The sequence below is a fragment of the Diadema setosum genome, chromosome 13 (assembly GCF_964275005.1).
Source record: "Diadema setosum chromosome 13, eeDiaSeto1, whole genome shotgun sequence".
Taxonomy (NCBI): Eukaryota; Metazoa; Echinodermata; class Echinoidea; order Diadematoida; family Diadematidae; genus Diadema; species Diadema setosum.
In genome coordinates this window covers 21,943,483-21,965,971 of record NC_092697.1, presented here as the reverse complement: position 1 = coordinate 21,965,971, position 22,489 = coordinate 21,943,483, and the positions used below count along the sequence as shown (strand labels likewise).

Sequence of the window (22,489 nt, the reverse complement as noted above, 5' to 3'; positions counted from 1 at the left end):
TATGACTGCTCACTTTTGTACAAATAAACGAGGCTATTCGTAACATTTTCTTACAGGAAACCTTCGGATGATTTTTGAGATTTTGACATATGAACAACTATAAATTGGTTTTACTGAGGACAGAGTTTCAGAATATGTGGTAATTAGGATGAAGAATAAGAATATTTTCAAAATTTAGAACAAATTGCAATGAAAAAGGATGACATGGCAGAGTCACCATAAGAATGCATGAGTTGGGGCTCAAGGAAGCAGAACAAAAGAAGAAGGCATGCATACAAATATACACAGGTGAACTCGCAAGCAAGCGGTATTGTAATGTAATTACACTGCTACATTTCTGAAATATATGAACCTCCTGTGTCATCATCCTTGTTCAGTGTAATTTGTTTCAGGTTTTTCAAAGTATTGTTTCTCTGCTCAAGAATCCCAATAAATTCCACAAATCAATACATGGAGTTGTCGATTTATGTACTACATGATGTAAAATTATGAAAACCGTCTGGAATGTCCCTTTAATATAAATACTACTACTACTACTAATAATAATAATAATTTTTCAATTCAATTCAAACTTTATTTCATTTTTCGAAAAGAACATAAACATTTCACTTTCATTGGTAACAGAGAATAAGGTTACATAATCAAAACAAAGTAAAATTGAAAAGAGAACATAATTGTGGAACCTTGGGGGAACAAATAATATTGTAATGAAAATGGAGGGACCCACTAAAAAGGCAATGCTTGTAGAATGTGGGCCCCTCAGGTACAGAATGTCAATAGAAAATGAACTGATGCAAAAATGGGGAAAAAGATCGGGAATAAAGTCAGATTAAAAAAAAAAGGTCTGGAAGCCCAATAAGAAGACAGAGTAACGGACAGACACACATACACAGGCGAATGAACATTAAACGAGACTGAGACGACAAAACTTATGAAAGGGGACTTCAATACAAGACAGAACGAGACAAGGTTGACATAATAGGAAGACAATACAGCGGACAGAAAGGAAAAACAGATCCAGCGATCCTCGACAGAACTATGTCGAAAAAAAAAATATTGGGATGCGAGGAAGGGATACATAAATATGGAAAAATAGAGAGAAATAGATGCGGAGATACTACAAGTAGAATAGAATCTACTCAGTAAGAGTCTCAGGACAACAGGGATAAGAAAATATGTGAGAGTATATTATTGGTAATCAAAATTCTTCGGAAAAAATTAAAATGAGCCATCAGGCTGATTCACTTCTGTAGGAACATAACATTGCAATAGAAACAACTTTAATGTCCTTTTAAATGAAAATATAGAAGGTGAATTTCTTATGTCATTATTCAGAAAATTCCAATGCGTTGGGCCAGTATAAATAAGTGTGTTCTTAGCAAGAATCGTTCGTAAGAGAGGTAAGTGAAATTCATTGGAACGTCGTGTGGGATAGTCATGGAATGATTGATTTCTTTGAAACATAGAATCGAAAATGGAGGGGAGTGAGTTGTTGCTGTACGTATACATAAATTGCCCCAAATTAAATAAATACAAATCTTTAATTTTTAGCAGCTTATTTGCGGCAAATAACATATTTGAGTGGGAGGGTATGAAAGGATAACTGATGACACGGAGAGCTTTCTTTTGTAGAAGGAACACTCTATCCAGTAGGTTCTGGTGAGTGTTGCCCCAAACTAAAACACCATAATTAAGATATGGCAATATCAGTGACGAATATAACATAAGTAATGATTTTTGTGGGATATACAATTTCATTCTATTTATAACACCTATATTACGTGAGATTATGTTGGATATATAATCAATATGTAACTTCCAGGAAGGTTTGTCGTCAACAATAATTCCAAGGAATTTAAAATGTGAAACTTGTTCTAAATGAAAATCATTCAAAACTATAGCTGTACTCAAAATGTCAACAGTATTACTAAAAATCATATATTTCGTTTTTGGGGTATTCAATGATGATTTATTGGCTCTTACCCAATTATTCACTTTTTGTAATTCAGTATTGACTTTTTGAACAAGAAAATTAACATTATTGTCGGCAAAAAATACACTGGTATCGTCAGCAAAATGGACAAAGGATAGTACATCGGATGCCTGGCAAAAATCATTGATATAAACAATAAATCATAGTGGCCCTAATAAACTTCCTTGTGGAACGCCAAAATTCACTTCTCTTATTACTGAAAGATTGTCATTTAATTGTAACAAATTGTCTTCTATTTCCTAAATAACTCCTGAACCACTCCAAGGCCTTCCCACGTATTCCGTAATGTGATAACTTGTGGAGTAGAATATCATGATCAACTGTGTCGAAGGCCTTGGAGAATCCAAGAAAATAGTAATTAAATGAGAGTGATTATCAATTGCATGAGCCACTTGATCAACAAAGTATAAAAGAGCATGAGTTGTATTATGCTTCTCTCGAAAACCAAATTGAGAATTAGTCAAAATATTATGCAACTCCAAAAAATTAATAGTTCTCTTATAAATGAGTTTCTCTAAAACTTTGGACAACGATGATAATAGTGAAATTGGACGATAATTACTGACTTCATATTTGTCACCCTTCTTAAATAATGGAATTACTTTGGCCAGTTTCATCTTAACAGGAAACACGCCATTAGAAATTGATAAATTGAAAATATGAACAAGTGGATCAGCAACTGAAGATATAACACCTTTAAGAATACAATTATCTATATCATCATAACCAGAACTCCTCTTGTTCTTAAAGGAAGATATAATATCCATAATCTCATGCCTATTGGTTGGAATGAAATAAACAGAATTGGGATTGCACTGATCTAGGTATTCAGTAAAGTGATGCTCTGACGCAGGGATATTTTGGGCGTAATTTTCACCTATCTTTGAAAAATAAGAATTGAAAACATTTGCAATGTGAACAGGGTCACTGATGATTTCATCATTCAGCTTAATATTATCAATAGCTGAATGTTTACTCGAAACATTCTAGCTTGCTTTAAAACATTCCAAGTGTTTTTCATATCAAACTTATATCTTTGCAGTTGCTTAAAATAATATTTTTTTCTTTTCGGAACGTAAAATCATAGTTAGGGTATTTTTATATGAAGTGTATTTATGTTTTGATCGCTCAGTTTTTTCCAATTCGTATCTATAATATAATCGACTTTTCCTGTTAATCGACAGAAGAATTGATTTTGAAATCCACGGTAATCTAGGAGACTTTTTATAGTCTGGTTTCTTTTTTTGCTTTGGAATTACATTATCCAAATGAAAATTGAATATTTCCATGAAATAATCAAAAGACAAATTGATGTCATCACTTTCAAATACTGTAGACCAGTCAGCATTTTCGAGAACCGCATCAAGACTAGCTAATTTTTCAGACGAAACTCTACGACTTTCGTTCGAGTGAACATGGTCAGTGGAAATTTATGACATTATTTACTGTTTGACATAATACAAATACAGATTGATTTGTTTGATATATACAGATTGATAATATTTGTAGTAAACTCTTTATTGAAACCTAATAATGCATCAGTTTCAAACTGCAATTGATACATTTACTTGTGACATTTATAGATGCCTATACTACGATGTAATTTCGTGATATAAGACCGAACACTGAAAACAATCGTAATTATTATTTAAATATGCATTTAAGACAACTAACACACCGTACAATCTCACTACGATAAAAAAAGCTCAACATATGTATAGATCATTGTGTATAGTTACCAAAATGCTGTAATGACCTTAAATTAGATCGTACTGCATGATCTGGTCAATTGATGTGATAAACTTTACCTTAATAGACAATGATATTATTGTAAAGGATGCTATTGTCCTGCCCAATAGGACCCATTTTGTCAAAACGTGCATACTGCTTTTTTTTTTCTTTTTTTTTTATTGTGGCAGAACTCCCTGTTACTCTTGTAGATTACTGTATGATTATGCCTGTACTCAATACTGTTAAAAAGCGAGGTATACACTCAAAATTGCCGTATACATTAATTTATTGACCTCCCCAACACAGTATGACGTTGTAATCATGCTGATACATCTGCAATATATAAACACAAACAAATCTTACTGTGTTCTCCAGCAATGTACCAATATAATACAAATCTTATTGTGTATATTTATATAGATACATTATGCACTTATATCTTGGAATGCCATTAAAATGACATAGCCAAAGGGAGTACAGTATACCAACGAAATACGCAGAAAATCATGTACAACGAACAACGTTTTGTATCATTTGTCGCATGTTTGAGCACAAATCCACGACGAATGTCTTTATTATGTGGAAGAGCTTTCTTTTATCGTTGCTTTGTTTCCCCCCCCCCTAAAACAAATCAAAGTCAAAGGGGCAAAACCAAAATTAACACATTTCTTTTCTCTTTCTTAAAGAGGTCTTCGTGGATTTACACCCACCACATCATTCCATTTGGATTTAATGAAATATAATTTTATTATTGTCATATTACTACTTAGAATGCATGAACTTTGCACAAAGTTTCTCTCCGTTAGTGCACAGTCGTTGGCAGGGGTTAAGCAGCATGACTCAGTAATAGCAACTGAGATATTCTTTTTTTTATCTTGTTATGACCCTTTCGTCCGAATGCCGGGCCCTGCCGGCGCCGCTGCATTACCGGAAAGACTTTCTATTTACGTGCATGTCTGATTATACCTAAACTGTACTTACCTTTCAACCTTGATATTGACAATGACATCAGTTGGCCGCATCTTGGTTTGTTTTTTGTTTTGTTTTGTTTTGTTTTGATTTTGTTTTTTGTTTTTGTTTAAACTGAACTTCTTCCCCATAGAGCACTATTGATCAGCAGAGTATCATTTATTTCCGCTTCTGACGAATTAAACAACATACCAGCTTACATTTAAATCAGATTCTAAAAATTTTGTATAAGATAAACAAACGGCTGATGTTTTTGACGATCGGGACAAATTCAATTGGTCTGGATTTTCCTAAACTACCAGTAGATAATGTATACAGAATGAATTTTTTTATTTTTGTCAAGACAGTGTCCGTACACAGTTATAAATCACTCAAGAATGTCCCGTTTGCACTCTTGTAAACTTGTGAACCCTTTCATTGTAGTTTGACACAAGAATTTTCCTCCAGATGTACATTCCTCCTTCATGTCTCACCTTCACAAACTATCTCTACGTAAATGCATAGACGTTCGAAGGGGCTTGTCAGCATGACTCTGTTAAACAACCAATCTAATTTTTTTTTACCTTAACTGTTAGAACACCTCGTTCGTATGCTATTATCCACCGTACACAGTTATAAATCACTCAAGAATGTCCCGTTTGCACTCTTGTAAACTTGTGAACCCTTTCATTGTAGTTTGACACAAGAATTTTCCTCCAGATGTACATTCCTCCTTCATGTCTCACCTTCACAAACTATCTCTACGTAAATGCATAGACGTTCGAAGGGGCTTGTCAGCATGACTCTGTTAAACAACCAATCAATTTTTTTTTTTACCTTAACTGTTAGAACACCTCGTTCGTATGCTATTATTGGAGTAATTCTATTTCTGTTATTACCAAATAAGCGCCTTGTCTTCTTTTATAATCATTGTTATTTCATATTACGCATACGAATTTACCTCACCAACGTTAAGTGTAGGAGGATTCCATTTACTTTTGTAGACATAAATTTAGCGAGACTACATGATGTAACATTTGTTCTATTGTATAACATAAAAATTCTTTATTTTTGTCAAGACTGTGTCCGTGCACAGTTATAAATCACTCAAGAATGTTCCGTTTGCACTCTTGTAAACTTGTGAACCCTTTCATTGTAGTTTGACACAAGAATTTTTCTCCAGATGTACATTCCTCTTTCATGTCTCACCTTCACAAACTATCTCTACGTAAATGCATAGACGTTCGAAGGGGCTTGTCAGCATGAATCTGTAAAACAACCAATCTAATTTTTTTTTTTACCTTAACTGTTAGAACACCTCGTTCGTATGCTATTATTGGAGTAATTATATTCCTGTTATTACCATAGAAGCGCCTTGTCTTCTTTTATAATCATTGTTATTTCATATTACGCATACGAATTTACCTCACCAACGTTAAGTGTAGGAGGATTCCATTTACTTTTGTAGACATAAATTTAGCGAGACTTTATGATGTAACAGTTGTTCTATTGTATAACGTAAAATGTATCAGTATCATTATTGTTATTATCAACGCACATGCACTGCACACCCCCACACATGCACACACTCACATTTACATTCACGCACAGACATTGCAACGTACTACACAAAATACATGGCCCCTGAACAACCATTCTCAACTATGCACTCAAATCCTCATGACTCATAACAACGATCATCCTGACCAGGGTATCATAAGTAATCACAGTAAATACTACACTATTTCGGATTTCAATAATATGTTCCAATCTTCACTTGATTCCACTGCAAGTCATGTTAATAATTCCTGTAGCAATTCCACAAATAGGAATGATGACATTAATTATAACCCCATTAAAGATTTTAGTTTATTCCACTGGAATGCTAGAAGCTTAAACAAAAATTTTGATTCATTTGAATTACTTCTTCTTTCTTTACAAAATTTTCCCTTTTCCGCAATCGGTATAACTGAAACTTGGCTAGGGCACACGTCTCCAAATTTGTTTAGCCTTGATAGATATAAAATATTTTGCTCTGATCGTAAGAGAGGTAGAGGGGGAGGGGTAGCCCTATATTTATATAACGAATTGCGAGTAAAAATAAGAACTGATATTGATATTGAAGGTTGTGAAAGCCTGTTTGTGGAAATCATTAATGATAAAATGAAAAATAAGATAATTGGTGTTATATACAGGCCACCAAATCATAAAACCGAAATGTTTTTAGAAAATTTTGATGAATGCCTCAACACGATTACACAAGAAAATAAGGAAATTTATATTATGGGCGACTATAATATTGACATGACGAAAATAGATATTTTAGCGGTAAAATTAAAAACTATTCTTTTTTCATATGCTTTCCATTCCCATATTGATAACCCAGCAAGAATATCCCAAACATCTAAAACCTTGTTGGATAATATTTTTTCTAATAACTTTTCTGTAAATAAATTCATTAATGGTATCTTATATTATGATATATCTGATCATTTACCGATATTCATTATTCTTCGTTATTCTGAAAACGTCAAAAGTATTTCAAAACCCAGGCCGATAATGTACAGAAAAGAATCAGACGAGAATATTGAATTACTTAATCTTGATTTAGTGAAGGAAGAATGGCAAGAAGTGTATCTTCAAAATAACGCCGATAAAGCTTATGATATTTTCTTAGATAAACTTTTATATTATTATCGAAAAAAACATTCCTTTAGTTAAGAAAAAACACGCAGAAAGAACAAACATCCCTTGATTACAAAGGGAATCATCAATTCAATAAAAACCCGTAATAAATTGTATAAACTGGCGATTACTACCCACAATACAAAACATTTTACAGATTACAAAAAGTATAGAAATATACTCAGTAATTTGATTCGTATTTCTCGTAAAATGTATTATTCCAATAAGTTTGATAATCAAAAGGATAACGTAAATGGCTTATGGGAAACTATATATGAAATAACAGGTAAAAATAATAAGGAAACATCGTCCGTTTTTTATAATGACAACAAAGAACTCATAAACCCTGATGAAATATCTGATGCTTTTAACTCTTACTTCGTAAATATTGGCCCCCAATTAGCTTCAAAAAAAAAAACAAACAAACATGTTCATTCAAACTTTACTGAATTTCTTCCACCAAACTGCGACAAATCCCTTTTCCTTACCCCAACAGATGAGGAAGAAATACTGGAGATTGTTAACAGATTAAAGCCAAGTAGATCTAGTGGCCATGATGAAATAAGTGTTTATATACTGAAGAAAATCATCAAACAAATAACCACACCTTTATCTTACATTTTCAATCTTTCACTGTCTTCTGGAATATGCCCAAACTCATTAAAAATTGCGAAAGTAGTTCCAATTTTCAAAAGAAAAGACGACCCTTCTCTTTTAACAAATTATAGACCAATATCGTTATTACCTAGTATTTCTAAAATTCTGGAAAAAATTATTCATAAACGCCTGTACATTTTTCTTCATGTAAATGACCTACTTATACCTAATCAGTTTGGATTTAGAAAGGGCCATTCCACCGATTTAGCTATAATTCAATTGTTAGATAAGATTACTGAATCTTTTGCAAATAAAAACATTTTATAGGAATTTTCATGGATTTATCAAAGGCTTTTGATACCATAGATCATGATATATTAATTTACAAATTAAAAAGATATGGTATTCGTGGTTTAGCACTTTCTTGGATTATTGATTATTTATCCAATAGAAAGCAATATGTACTATTTAAGTCATCTAAATCTCCGAATTCTAATATTGTATGTGGTGTTCCCCAGGGATCAATTCTTGGCCCCCTACTGTTCCTTGTATATATTAATGATATAATAAATACATCAAGAACTCTTAAATTTATACTTTTTGCGGATGATACTAATATTTTTTACTCCCATGAGAACCTCGAAACACTGTTTGATACTCTGAACACGGAAATAGACAAAGTCTCCCGATGGTTTATATGTAATAAATTATCCCTTAATGTTTCTAAAACAAATTTTATACGTTTTAAACCTACTGCTTCACAGAACATTAACAGCAGTTATGATATCAATATTGATGGATTATCTTTAACTGAAGTAAGATCTACTAAATTTTTAGGAATCACAATTGACTCGAGTTTAACTTGGAACGATCACATTCATAATATCCACACGTCTGTCTCAAGAACTGTAGGAATTTTAAAAACTTCATTTCTCAAAATTCCCTGACTATATTCTATACAATGCATTGATCTTACCACATATCACATACTGCAATATCGTTTGGGGAAACTGTGGCTCAACTAAAATTAATCCAATTCTTACTCTCCAAAAACGTGCTGTACGTTTGATTACCAATTCCCGTTACTTATCCCCATCCAATCCCCTATTTCGTCAACTAAAAACATTGAAAATTGAGGATCTTCACACCTTTCAAACTGCTGTTTTTATGTTTAAATATACATTTAATTGTCTTCCAAAAATTTTTGATGGCTTCTTCACTCCAAATTTCACCGTTCATTCATATCCAACACGTCAGTCGTCCGATTACCATCTCGAAAACCCCAGAATCATTTTAGCTCAAAAATCTTTAAAGCACAATGGACCAGATATTTGGAATTCTTTACCCCCTAATTTAAAACAACGTACGTCGTTGAACATTTTCAAACGAGAACTAAAAAACACCCTCATAATCCAGTATACTTCTGACACATAAATATTCATACCACCTGGTCAACAAACACCCTAAACAATGAGTTCACGGCCATAACTGAAGTAATATTTACCTCATCACACTGATACACAAAATAACACTCAACGTACAAACCAAGATTCATCCCAACACAATGCACACCGCACTGCACCGCACGCCCTTCGCACAATTACTTCCCACTCAGTGAGTGGCAAGATTTTCTTTATCTCTTCGTTGTGCCCTTTGCACAATTACCCCCCACTCAGTGAGTGGCAAGATTTTTCTTTATGTATCTCTTTACCTGGGACCATCTTCCTCGTCAAGCTTAGCTTATGATGATGGTCCCCTGCATTTCATTTTTATCATTTCCTATTGCTTCCTTTCATATATGATATTCGTTCTTGAAAAAAAAAAATGTATGTAAGATCCAAACGTTACGAATATTAGCTGTGTAAATGACTATGTAAGTATTTTGTTGATTTGTGGATTTGTATTGATTTTGAAATGCAGAAATAAAAACTGAACTGAACTGAACTTAATAAAAGAGATCTAAAAAATTAGCATTATTACCTGAGGTTTTAAGAGCAAATGAGTCATAATTGGATAATGATCAGTTATATCTGAAAGAATTATATAAGAATCAGTAAGGGGTAGGGTGTTACTAAACAAATTATCAATAAGGGTAGCAGAGTGATCTGTGACACGCGTGGGTTTCGAAATAAGCGGAATAATAATGATAATAATAATAATAACTGGAATAATAATGACAACTGGAATAATAATGATAATAATAATAATAACTGGATTTTATATAGCGCAATTTCACACTTGTTAAGTTAATCTCACTGCGCATTACAGACAATTATTACCCCGGTCACTGGATGCATTATTTCTAACCATCACTGCCAGTGCTCACTCTTCACTCTCTGGGGAGCATTCCAGCCATTTGCAGGCGCGCACATGTTGATCAACCAGTATAAGCTTTCTCATCCTACAGAGTACCCATCTATAGTCCTGGGTGGAGAGCAGCAATGTGGACAAAGTGCCTTGCTCAAGGGCAAACGTGTCGGGCTTGGTATGGGCTCGAACCCACGAACCATACTACACAAATGAATAAACTGGTGGAAAAGGTCCTCCACTACTCCCATTTCACTAATATATAATTATTCGTGACAACGCTGACGATAACAGAAATTGTAACGTGATGATGATGAAGATGAAAGTAATAATGACGGCTTCTTCAGAGTAGCCATTGCTCTACCAGAGGACCAAACTATTAATTTTTTTACTCAATTTACTATACGTAGGTCAAGAGTGACACTGTGAGGAAGAAAAAAAAACCATTATTATAAGTTGCATTCTCAACATTACCTGTTTGACAGTCCCTCTCCACCCAGTTTGGTAGACATTGTTCTGTACAGATTCCTGACACTTTGTCACAGGTGCTTTCATCACAGTGGCAAGGCTCTACACAACCAAGACCATAGAATGCTCCAGGGCACTCTGGTGGATCATGCAAAGAAATAATAATGGATTCACTATCTGAGGTTACTAATACAAACTTCAAACAGTGAAAGGAAAAAAACAACAACTTTGCACTATCGGTCAATGTCACAAGAATTATGGATTGTTAACTTCCATTACCATTTAAGATTTATTTTGCACCAATCACACAGATATTTGAGTCACATTATGCACTGATGATATTCCAGATATTTTTGTCATTCTATCATTATTTCCAAGAAAGTAATTTTCAAGGAACAGATGGAATACATGATTGTCATGATTAAGTTGCAAAGTCCACAAACAAAAACAGAAAAAAGTGATGTCACAGATAAAACTAAAAGGCATTTAACCCCATACTATCTATATAACATTTTGAAAGAAAATTCCATGACTTTTTGGTTGTGATCCTTCCCACACATTTTGATACCAAATACGGGTGTTAAATCACGTTAACCGAACACATGTCGCTGAAATTTCACTACTTCTGCATATGACTGTGTATAAACCTATGGACGAAATCAGAAACTTTTCCAAGTTATGTAAATACTTTCTATCATAACTATCTCAAAAAGTGTAAAATACCACACACACACACACTCTCTCTCTCTCTCCCTCTCACACATATACATATGCATACCCCCCCCCCCCCACATACGTACAGCCACAAAAGGTTGAAGAAAGAAATTAGAGAAATATTAAAAATTAAAGAAATATGTAAGAAAATCGGGAAGAAAATAAATTGTGTACATGAGAAATAAAAATCACAATCTATTATTTCCTTTGCGGAATTGATAAGGAAGTTATAAAAGACATTTGTACAAAAAAAAAAAAAGAATGCTATTCCTAAAGCTTTATTCAGTGAGAAATAACCAAAGATATAAATTATCACATAAATTAGCATAAATCAATTCATTTGAAATTAAAAGAAAAGACTTTTGTAAATGCAGCCATACGGGTGTGTAGATTATTTTATCCTCTACCCTCATGCAAAATTTTGAGGCAATCGGGAGATCCACGGCCGAGATCTTGGGGGACCATACCACCCCACTTCCTGGTTATAACAAGACTGAAAATACATGATTAATTTCTTTACCAGATTTTGTTAGTATACCAGATACAGAAAAACACAATGTCCCCGTAAAGGTATGAAATGTTGATGACTGGGTCTCAGGAATGAATTCAGAGGAAACTAGCAGAAATTCAGAAAATCATGAAAGCATATTATGTTTCACCTTGGCAGTTCACTCCATCATAGATGTTGAAGTAAGGAGCACACTCCCGATTTGGACACTCTCCTGTTATCTTGTCACATGGTGCATCATCCAAACAGTGGCATTTATCTGTGCAGTCAGGTCCATAGTAACCAACATCACAGACATCTGGGACTGGTAAAAAGAATGAACAAATCAGGCATAAGAATTATTAACTTTATTGTTAGCATCCTTTTCTTCTTGCTCGATAATAGAGAAATTGGGGAAATGTCACCCACAGCAAAAATTGATACAATTGTGTACTTTCCTTCTAAAAGCACTTTCAAAAATAAAATCTTTAAAACCAATGATCCTTCTCTTTCTTAAGTATTGAGTTATATAAAAGATGCTCTTCTACCTTTTGATTACAAAATTAATCATGCACTACAACGATCCTTCTCTTTCTTAAGTATTGAGTTATATAAATGATGCTCTTCTACATTTTTAATCAAAAAAAGTATGCAAGCACTACTTCAAATTGGGGTTTTTTTTTTCTGTGCCAAATTTCCATTTAACCTAGAAAGTTACATGTCATATAAAAAGATGACAGCTTTGGAAATGACAACTGTCAATAAAAAGAAAAATCTCACTTAGATGTCCTTTAAAAGCATCATTACATACAACTTCCCTTTTTACTAGTCTTCCTTAATAACCTTATACATGCAAATAGTTTTGAGAATAGTACAATGCATTTCATGGACACTAAGTCTTCTAGTAGTGACTTGTTTCATCCACAGATTAATATCTGACTGAAATTCAAGAAAATGACATTCAGAAAATGCTATTGAAGAGGCAGTGAGAAAAATGCATCACAGCCCATGTACATACAATGTAGGATTAAATTTGCTAATAACATTCAATGGGGCTATTTATTTTATACTTCACTTTTCATGAGATGGTACTTGTGTCGATGTTCCTTCCAACAAGGATGCATTGTAGCAAGTAGATTTTGATCTTTTGTCTGTCTTGAAAAGATTTTCTTTACAGCAATACTGTAAATTTCAATGAGATTTGATACGAAAGACAAAGTAGGTTTCAATACTCACTCTGACAATTTTCCCCAGACCAGTTTGTCTCACAGGCTGTAGCAGGTGTTCCAGAAGTAGCTGTACAGACTCCAGAATATCTGTTGCATACACCAGACTGACAGTGACATGTTTGACTGCATCCAGCTCCATAACGTCCATTGGTACAAACTTTGTGATAGCAAAGAGGTCGAAATCAAGAGACATGGAATATTCAATATTAAATATTAAATATAATATTCAATATTCAATATTCAATATTAAAAAAAAAATCACAATTATCTGAAGCTTTGTAATGAGCTGAAGGTGTTCTTTTCAACATAGTCATTCCATTATGACATACGGTGAAACCCCCGTTATAACGAGGCCCGTAGGACCGCCGACATTACCTCATTATAACCGGTTCCTCGTAAACCATTTGCACAAAAACAAAGAAAAACATAAACATTGAGTTATATCCATAATAGTTATACCAATCGATAACATGTAAGCAATCTGTGTGTTGTTATTAGAGAAGTATATGGATCATTATTATTGAGAAAGGATACAAAGAATCATTTCCAATGAATACAAAAAAGAAAGGACAAAAAAAAAGTTGAAATGCATTAATTTTTCTTCCAAAAATCTTTTTGTGTATGTTGTACATGCGTTTTTGAAAAGTTCATGGCAGAGTCTAAATCGTAAACCTTTCTTTCTTTTGTAATTTCTTCCTCCTGTATGTTCAGCCATTCGGAAAGAATGAAAATTTGCGTTGTGAAGTATAGTGAAAAATGATGATGAACGATGTCAGATTGTATCAAATGTGTTTGTTACTTATTCTGAATATCGGTGCATGTAGAGTAACATGCTTATCTATTTTGCTGCGTATTTTATGCTGTTGCATGGTGCCCAGTCGTGGGATTACGATGAATACAGATTTCATGAGTTATTTGGCTGTAACTTTTTATGATTTATCCGTCAGAAGGGGTTAAAAGTACATTCTTTATTTTTCTTCCGAATATCTCTTTGCATTATCTGCAAGCGTTCTTGAAAGGTATACGACAGGGTTGAATTCGTGATCCTTTTTACTCTTATCTCTTCCTCACATAAAGGTCCATTCTGAAAGAATGAAAATATTTTTACAGCGTAAAAAGATAATGAACAAAATCAGATCCATTAAACACTGCTAAGTGCGTTTGTTACTTGTAACTGCTAGTACTTTTTGTAAACATTAACAAAAATAGAGAACAACTTGCATTATTCAACTTGTTTTTTTTTTTTTTTTTTGTCTTTTTTTTTTTTTTGCTGTTGTCACTCCGCGGGAAGTTTTTTTTTTTTTTTTTCACGCATCTTATCGTTTGTCTAATCACGACGTAGTTTATAAACATGGAAAGAATGGTTGTTGCGACATTGTCGCCCCTTCAAAGATTGTCGCCCCCGGCTCGGGGAGACAATTTGTGACGAGTTGGCTGCACAAATTATCGCCCCGTCACAAATTGTCGTCTGGCGACAATTTGTGATGGTTGTGTAGTTCCCATTTTTGACCTCGATGGCGACAATTTGTGATGGCAAAATGAAACTTAGCTACACTAATTGTCGCCGGCCATGCACTGTGAATTATGTGGTCGGGGTGGTTGCTCCGGTGTTATGCTTTGGTGGGGTGGGTATGACTGGTACTCGTAAGTTATGCGTATGTGTGTGTGTGTGTGTGTGTGTGTTGGGGGCTGCATGGTATGTGCTGTGTATGATTTGTAGGTGCGTATAATATGCGACTTGTGTACATGCGTTTGCGTATAGCTGTGTGTGTTGGGGGCTGCATGGTATGTGCTGTGTATGATTTGTAGGCGCGTACAATTAAAGTGACTTGTGTATGCGTTTGCGTATAGCTGTGTGTGTGTATGTGTGTGTGTGTGTGTGTGTTTGGAATATAATAATACAATAATATGTGGAAATTGTGCATGTGTGGTGGTTGTATAGTGGTAGTGGTTTGTTTGTCTGTGTGTATACGTGTGCCTGTATGCGTACGTGTGTATGTGGGTACGTGGTGTATGTGTATAGGTGTGTGTTGATGGGTGTTTGTGGGCGCAGTTTTGTACCTGCATGAGTGAATATCTGAGAGGTTTGGTGTTCGTGGGCTACGTATGTATGTGTGTTGTGTGCGAGCGTTCGTGTGTCCACGTAAAAAGCAAGCAGGAGATAAAAGGAACGAAACATTCAAGCGACACAATTCCCACACCACGCACAGCGCTCCATCACACACACACACGCACGCACAAACGGACACTCAATTATCATGTGCGCGCGCACATACACACTTCCTTGAAACCTATGGCATGTTTGCATGGATGTAGCCATGTAAGTTATGTTTTGGTATTTCAATGACTTTGTCAAGAATGATATTACCAGGCAAAATGTGCTTCGAGGGCGGGCGACAATCCTTGCCGCCAGCCCGCATCATAAATTGTCGACAGACGACAATTTATGACGGGGCGACAATTTATGCCACCAACTCCGTCAAAAAATTGTCGCCTGTTTCAGGGGGCGACAATCTTTGACGGGGCGACAATTTATGTCGCAACAATGGTACTCTATCATTCGTCACTGATACTGGGGGATAAGGGGGATATGGTGGGACTGAGCCTCGCATGTTAGTTTCCTCTTCCCGCTTCATACAGTTCAAGTACCGAGAGATGGCATGGGGTTCGCATTACTTTACATTTATAAATTTTGTGTTCAGTACAGACTCAGCGGAGCTGGAAAGAGAATACACGTACATGGATAGCGTGAATTCGGTTTTCAGTGTCTCGTTTGTTGTGTGTTTGAAAAGCAAAGAAATGGATCCTCATCGTATCCGTCAGATTGCTCATGCCTTTCTTTGTCAAAATGCACAAAAAAAGTCCTCATTTCAACCGGATCTTGAATCTCGTTATAACCAAACTCGTTGTAACCAATCCGTTCTGCCATAGGTTTAAACACAAAGGAAAATGGGACTGACATGATCACCTCGTTATAAGCAGCTGTATCATATATATATATATATATATTTACATTTATATTTATATCTATATTTATATGTGTGTGTGTGTGCGTGTGTGTACGTGTGTGTGTGTCACATCAGCGCGAGTCTTTTTCAGTACGCAATAATATCAAATATTTCAAGTAGTCCTTGTTTGGCATTTTTCCTTGTTTCTCTGTTGGTTATCTTCTAAAAGTCTACACCTAAAAATAAAGTAAGGTCCAATGCATACCCTATTCTGGAAAAAAAAAAACCACCAACCACAATTTATCATGTTACACAGCTTATTTTTCTTTATTATATAACCAAAAAATAATAATATGTGGTAGAAAATACTATAGTTAATCAGTGCTGATGTAATCAGATAAAGTTTCTCTGACTACTGTGAAATAGGAAATGTTTAATCTAACAAAATACATTCTATGCCCATATACAATTAAGCATGATTACATGTGACCATGCATCACAAAACCAACAAGAAGTCACGCACCCTGATTTTATGTAAGGATTCAAAATAAATGATATAGGTCAACCTAGCAATCTTGACATTTTTGATTTTCTGAAAGAGGATTCTACTTCTACATTATTCTAAAGTTTAGGGTCATATCACGAATGGCAAATTGTGTTTTTTCTGGAACACTTTTTTTTTTTGGGGGGGGGGGTAAAATGTTGTGATTACGTATGTCTTCGAGGTCCCTTCTCATTTCTCAGAATCCCTTTACAAACCCTTCACTTTCAACTCTAACAACTTTTGAAGAGATGATGCTTCTGCTTTGAAAGTAGGTATTATTCATGAATAGGAATGTTCATGAAAGTGATGATAGAGCATGCTCAATTTTCAGTTTCATATGATTGTCCCTTCATTGTTGTTGCTCTGGAATTTTACACCATGTTTTTCATCCCATTCAGTAAATTTAAGAATTGGGGTCAAATAGTGGATTGACCTAAATATGCGTAAGTGTGATGTGCTGAGCCTGAATCAGTCCTTTTCAGCCAGTCTCTTCTGAAGGACGATTTACATTAATTCTTGAACACCAGCATCAATTCTACACTAGCTTTCTTAGATTAACTGCATACAGTATGTCAGTGAATTGTTGGACCATGTAACCTGACCAACCTTTCATATATAGACTTGAATGATTTGCTTTTATGAAATTAACCCCTTGAAAAGATGAGTTATAATAATACTCAGGCAGGTGTCTATGGGAAATGCTTGTTGTGGCTAGCAAAATCAGTCCCTCCTCAGTGGGGGTGCAAGAAATGCACTACTAAGTGACTGAGGCTCATTCAAGCCTGCATCCAAACATTTATCGATCTTTGACGAAAGCTAGGCTACCCCCCCCCCAAAAAAAAAAAACAAAAAAAAAACAAAACAGACAAACAAACAAAGAAAAGAAAACACAACACAACACAACTACTCTCCCCCCCCCCCCCAAAAAAAAAAAAATGGTCTTGTTGAAATGACTGGCAGACTCTTCTACAGTTAGGTAATACTCAGACAATTGAAGTGATCTGGATGATAGAATCTTGCACCAACACATAATAGACATTGACTTCTAGACAGTAACTACACAATAGCATCGCACTTGCAGTGCATGCATGATAGTAGACTCACAGGAGAATGGTGCCTATACCTGCATTGCAGTTGATTCCTTGTCTTCCTGTGTCACAAGAACATCCAAATGGATCAGGCAGGCAGAACTGATAAAATCTACATGTGTCAGGTGGATCACTCGCTCGATATGTACATCTGAACTCACAGTTTGGTCCAAATCGATTCCCACCAAAGGTTCTGCAGACTAAAAGAAGAAATCAAGTACATATAGGCCTAAATAAAGTTGTGAGGTAACTAAAAAATTTTGTATTTCAAACATTTTGCCAAAACATTCATGATTTAATAATAAACACTGACTGAATGCTGTAACTGAACCACTCTGTAAGCATTGGTGTCCATTCTGTGTGCCCTATTATGCATCCATTAACTGTGGTAATGTCATATAATGCGTGTGTATGCATGTACACTTCGATCACGATCAGTTACACGTAAGAACATTGTATAACAGAGCCATGCAGTAACATGACACTATACATCTTTATATGATTAACTCATACATTTTGACAGACAGGTCTCCGATATGTTTGCTTTTGATAGCTTTTCTTAGTTTGTTTTGAAATGGTTGGTGCTATCCAGGGGGGTGTGCAGAATGTTTTATGAATATCCATTAACAGTGAACCAAAATATTGGAGGGTTAAGACAATATTTATATACATCAATCATTCATTCGGGTTAGTCACATGACAAGACAGTTTACAAAAACTGCTTCAGTGTTTCGTGAAAATAACATAGGCCTACTCATGCTCCATGTTCCACAGAGTATGATTCGTTCATAGTGTCTCAGCCTTTTCTGAAAATTAATACGGACATATGATATTAATTACCAATTTTCCTAGAAGACTAACAGGGTTAGAAGACATTTAGCACTTCTATTTGAGGAAAATCATAACACATAACAGACAATTCATGTAGATCCATTACTCCACAAATTTGAATTCATATTGATAGGTCTTGAGGGGAAGCGTGAGTCTGCATTCACATGGACTTTCAAAGAAGGTGGTATAGACCAACAAAAATTATGGGATATACGCTTACTAGTAGTTCAAACAAAGGGCATCTACAACAAGCAGTGCAAATATTATCAAATTTTTAAGTTTTAACAAGTTTTTGTGAAACAATAATGTCGGTCAAAATCATATTTTCGAAGTAGAAAAGAAATGATGGCATATACGACCTCACTTTCTCACGTATTCTACAGTCATTGTCAATTTAATGAACGTGGTCCTTTCCCCTGTTGAGAGTTGATATTACTTCCATCGAAGATGTAGTGTAGGATCTTTGCTTCCATCAAGGAAGGAGGTTATGTTTTGGCATCGGCGTTGGCCTGTTTGTTTGCTTGTTTGTTTGTTGTATGCAAAATAATTCAAAAAGTGTGAATGGATTTTAATGAGACTTGCAGGAAAAGTTGATAATGACACAAGGAACAGATGATTAAATTTTTGTAGTGATCCGGGAATTTGTATCTATTTTTGAAAGATTTGTTATCTTTTGGCAGATACCCAGCTAACATTTGGACGTTTTCTGAACGTTCTTGAAACGTTCCAAGTTCGTTATTTGGCCGTTTTGTCAAAACTGTTTCAGAATGTCTTTTTGTGGAAGGTTTTCGACGTATTTAAAACGTTTTAAATGGACGTTATAAAAACGATCTTTTACACGTTTAAAAAAAAACAATGAAAAAACCTTTCGGAATTTTAAGGACCTGCAGAAAACCTTTTAGACATTATAGACGTCAGTAAAACCTTATGAGAATATTCAAAAAGTTTTGTGGACGTTACGTTCTGCGGACGTCCAGAAAACCTTCGAAAACCGTCTAGAACGTTCAAAAAGCGTTTTAGGAACGTCTAAAAAAGTCTTATGACCCGTTCCAGAACGTTTATCCGTCTAGAACGTCCAGAAAACCTTTCAAGAACGTCTGTTTATTTTTTATTGGGCGTTTTAAAAAAAAAAGTATAGTTATGAGATTATACAGGCACAATCTGGGATTAATGTGCCCTAATCCTATCCTAACCTGTTCCTAATGTCCCTAATTATGAATTTTGGAGTTCAAATTGCGCAAATGTTTGCAGTTCGGTGTGCTCTGCTCATAGGTGAGGCACCGTGTAGCTGGAAGCTGATGACGTAAACAAAAGGCTTCAATAGTTGATTATTAGGAAATTGGGCTAATGTCATTAGTTTGCATGGATGGAAATAAAGCTGCTTGGTGGAGGTTTGCGCTCTCCTAGTGCTTTATTTCTACATGTATAGTTTCTACATTGATTACAATTTTGCGAAGATTTTAAGGTGATCTATTTCTTTTGTGACCATGTCAGGACAATTAACAAAAATCTATTTCTTTATTTGATTCTTTCTATCATTACAAAGACAACTTGACAATAAAATTTGCTTCACCTTGCGTAGTTTATTAAGACGTACATGACATGCATGGCCATTTTTACACTCAAAACTTCACTAAAGACATAATTTATCTTCCGTAGAGTATGACTGTTAATGATAAATGTAATACATGTGCATGTATAATATTTATTTACTCTGATTAGATGTGCATAATGTACTTACTGTCTAAACAATTTGGTCCTCTGAAATTGTTTGGACAAATACACCTGCCAGTCTCATCATCACAAACTCCACCATTGTAACATTTGTCACAGATCCAAATGCAGTCAGTGGGCCCCCATTTACCAGCTGGACAATCTATGCATAAGACAAAAAAAGAATCATGGAAGTTGCAGCTGAATTTGAATTTGTCCTATGTAACTATATTGGGCAGATTCTATTTGATAATTAACACGTAATTATAATAACCTGTAATGTTTAAAAATGGGGGCTCTCTTTCTCTGCATATTTTCATGATACTGGAGAAAGGCATCTGTGTAATAAACTGCTGGTAAAGTTACACTTTTACCAGTAATGTCTATGATCTTAATCAAACAATGACCCCAGGATAAACTATGACACAGAAGAAGGCTGGTAGAAGAAACATTGAAAATCCCTTCCTCTTTTTTTTTCCCTACTGAAACACTGCATTCACTTAATACAAACTTGTCATGGATATGACTTACCACGAACAATAAGTCTGTATAAGGCTCCCCTTCCTTGACCTCGCACATTACTGTAGTGAATCTCATAGATGCCTTCATCCTCGGCCACAATTGGATTAGAGAATGTAAACGTGGTGGTCGTCTGTCCTGACACAGGATCTCCTCCATCTTTTCTCCAGACAGGCTCTCTAATGGTACATCTACCTGTGTCTCTCATTTCAATCATCACTCCTGTGTCACCTACATTTACTGTACGGGTGAATCTCCCATCCACAGGCTCAAAGCAGGCTAATGCACAGAAATAATATAGTTTATAATCAATACACCATGACTAGACTTGAATATTACTCTTCAGCTACAGATTGGTATGTTCTCTCTTTCATATTGTTTGACAGGCAGTTACGATCAAGATCAACTGTGTACACCCCAAATCCATATTGGCGATCATTTATCGCATTTGAAGGCAATGTTGGCATTTTAAAAACCATCATTGTCAAGTACATAAGATCTGGCTTATAACTGTACTCGTGTCAAACATGTAGTTCAAAGAAAAATCGTATAAGATTGTTTCTCATATCCGAATTTAGGTTTGAAAATAAACGTTCGCTATAGTAGTTCAGTTCATTAAAGTTCACTTTATTCTAACATTACCATTTTTTTCTCAAAGAAATAGCAAACCCATTGGCACTTATGCAACAGAAAGGAATATAAAATATAAACCGCAATGCATGTCATGTCTTTTGATTGCAGCAAATAAAGGACATACTGAACACAAATGTTACTGGCTATTTCATGGTATAAAGATGTCTCAAACTGACAGGACATAATGATGAGCCCCATACAATTATGCTAGCTTGTAAAACTGGGTTTCAAATATCAGAGGTGTGGAAATTAATGTGATATTGACTACCTTATTTGCCCAACATCTGTTGACAGCATTTATTTTTCAATATTTTTTTTATACATCTTTTTTCTTAGATTTTTTTTTGAAAGATTGTAGTGTGTGTTCTTGCGCCTTTGGTTTGTTTTGTCTTGTCTTTGGTAATGTTTAGTGTTTCCATAAAGGCTATTTTTTCTTTCTTTTTTTTCTTCCCTCGTTTTCTGTCTATACGATTCTAGAGTTATTTGTGTTCATGTGTGTTAGAGAGTATAGTCCCAAAAAAGAGGATTAGACGCCTGGTAATTTTACGATCATTGAATGCTATCAAATGTGCTTTTTTTTTGTGATTTCAAAAAGGTATAAATCATATGTTTTATGGAAAAGGACAATGTTTTTGTACTGATCAATAAAATCCAGAAATACCTTATATATCAGATTTTGGGAGGGACGCAAGATGGATGGCACCAAAATGATCATAAGCTTTAATAAATCAAACTGACTGTTATTGTTATAGTATAGTGTGGGTGCAACAGTCAAATTTCAGGCCTATACAACCTTGCTTTGTTGTCTGCTCATCGCTTTTGTTTGATGGTTTATCCTATTTGGAGGGTGGTAAAACAGAACTGGGATGATGTAAATCCAGTCAAATTTCTATAGGGCCTTTACATATTCTGATAAATGATGGAGAAATAAAAAAATAAAAATATGGCTTGAACTAATTTTGAGCTGAATTCCAATGATGCAACTCTTGCCCCCTTGAGTATTTCGAGGCATTCGAGGCGGTCAAAATGGCCAACAAAAACTGAAATTCCAAAA

The 22,489-nt window shown here is 34.9% G+C and overlaps 1 protein-coding gene across 1 annotated transcript; it reads right to left on the bottom strand.

Moving 5' to 3' along the window:
• Positions 1 to 12,091: 12,091 nt before the first annotated feature.
• On the bottom strand, positions 12,092 to 21,019 carry LOC140236483 (EGF-like and EMI domain-containing protein 1). The gene is made up of 5 exons (XM_072316406.1): positions 20,815 to 21,019; positions 20,312 to 20,446; positions 17,775 to 17,939; positions 13,167 to 13,316; positions 12,092 to 12,255 (listed from the first exon to the last, which is right to left on the bottom strand). The coding sequence occupies exons 1-5, from the start codon at positions 21,017 to 21,019 to the stop codon at positions 12,092 to 12,094; spliced, it is 819 nt and encodes a 272-aa protein (XP_072172507.1).
• Positions 21,020 to 22,489: the final 1,470 nt, after the last annotated feature.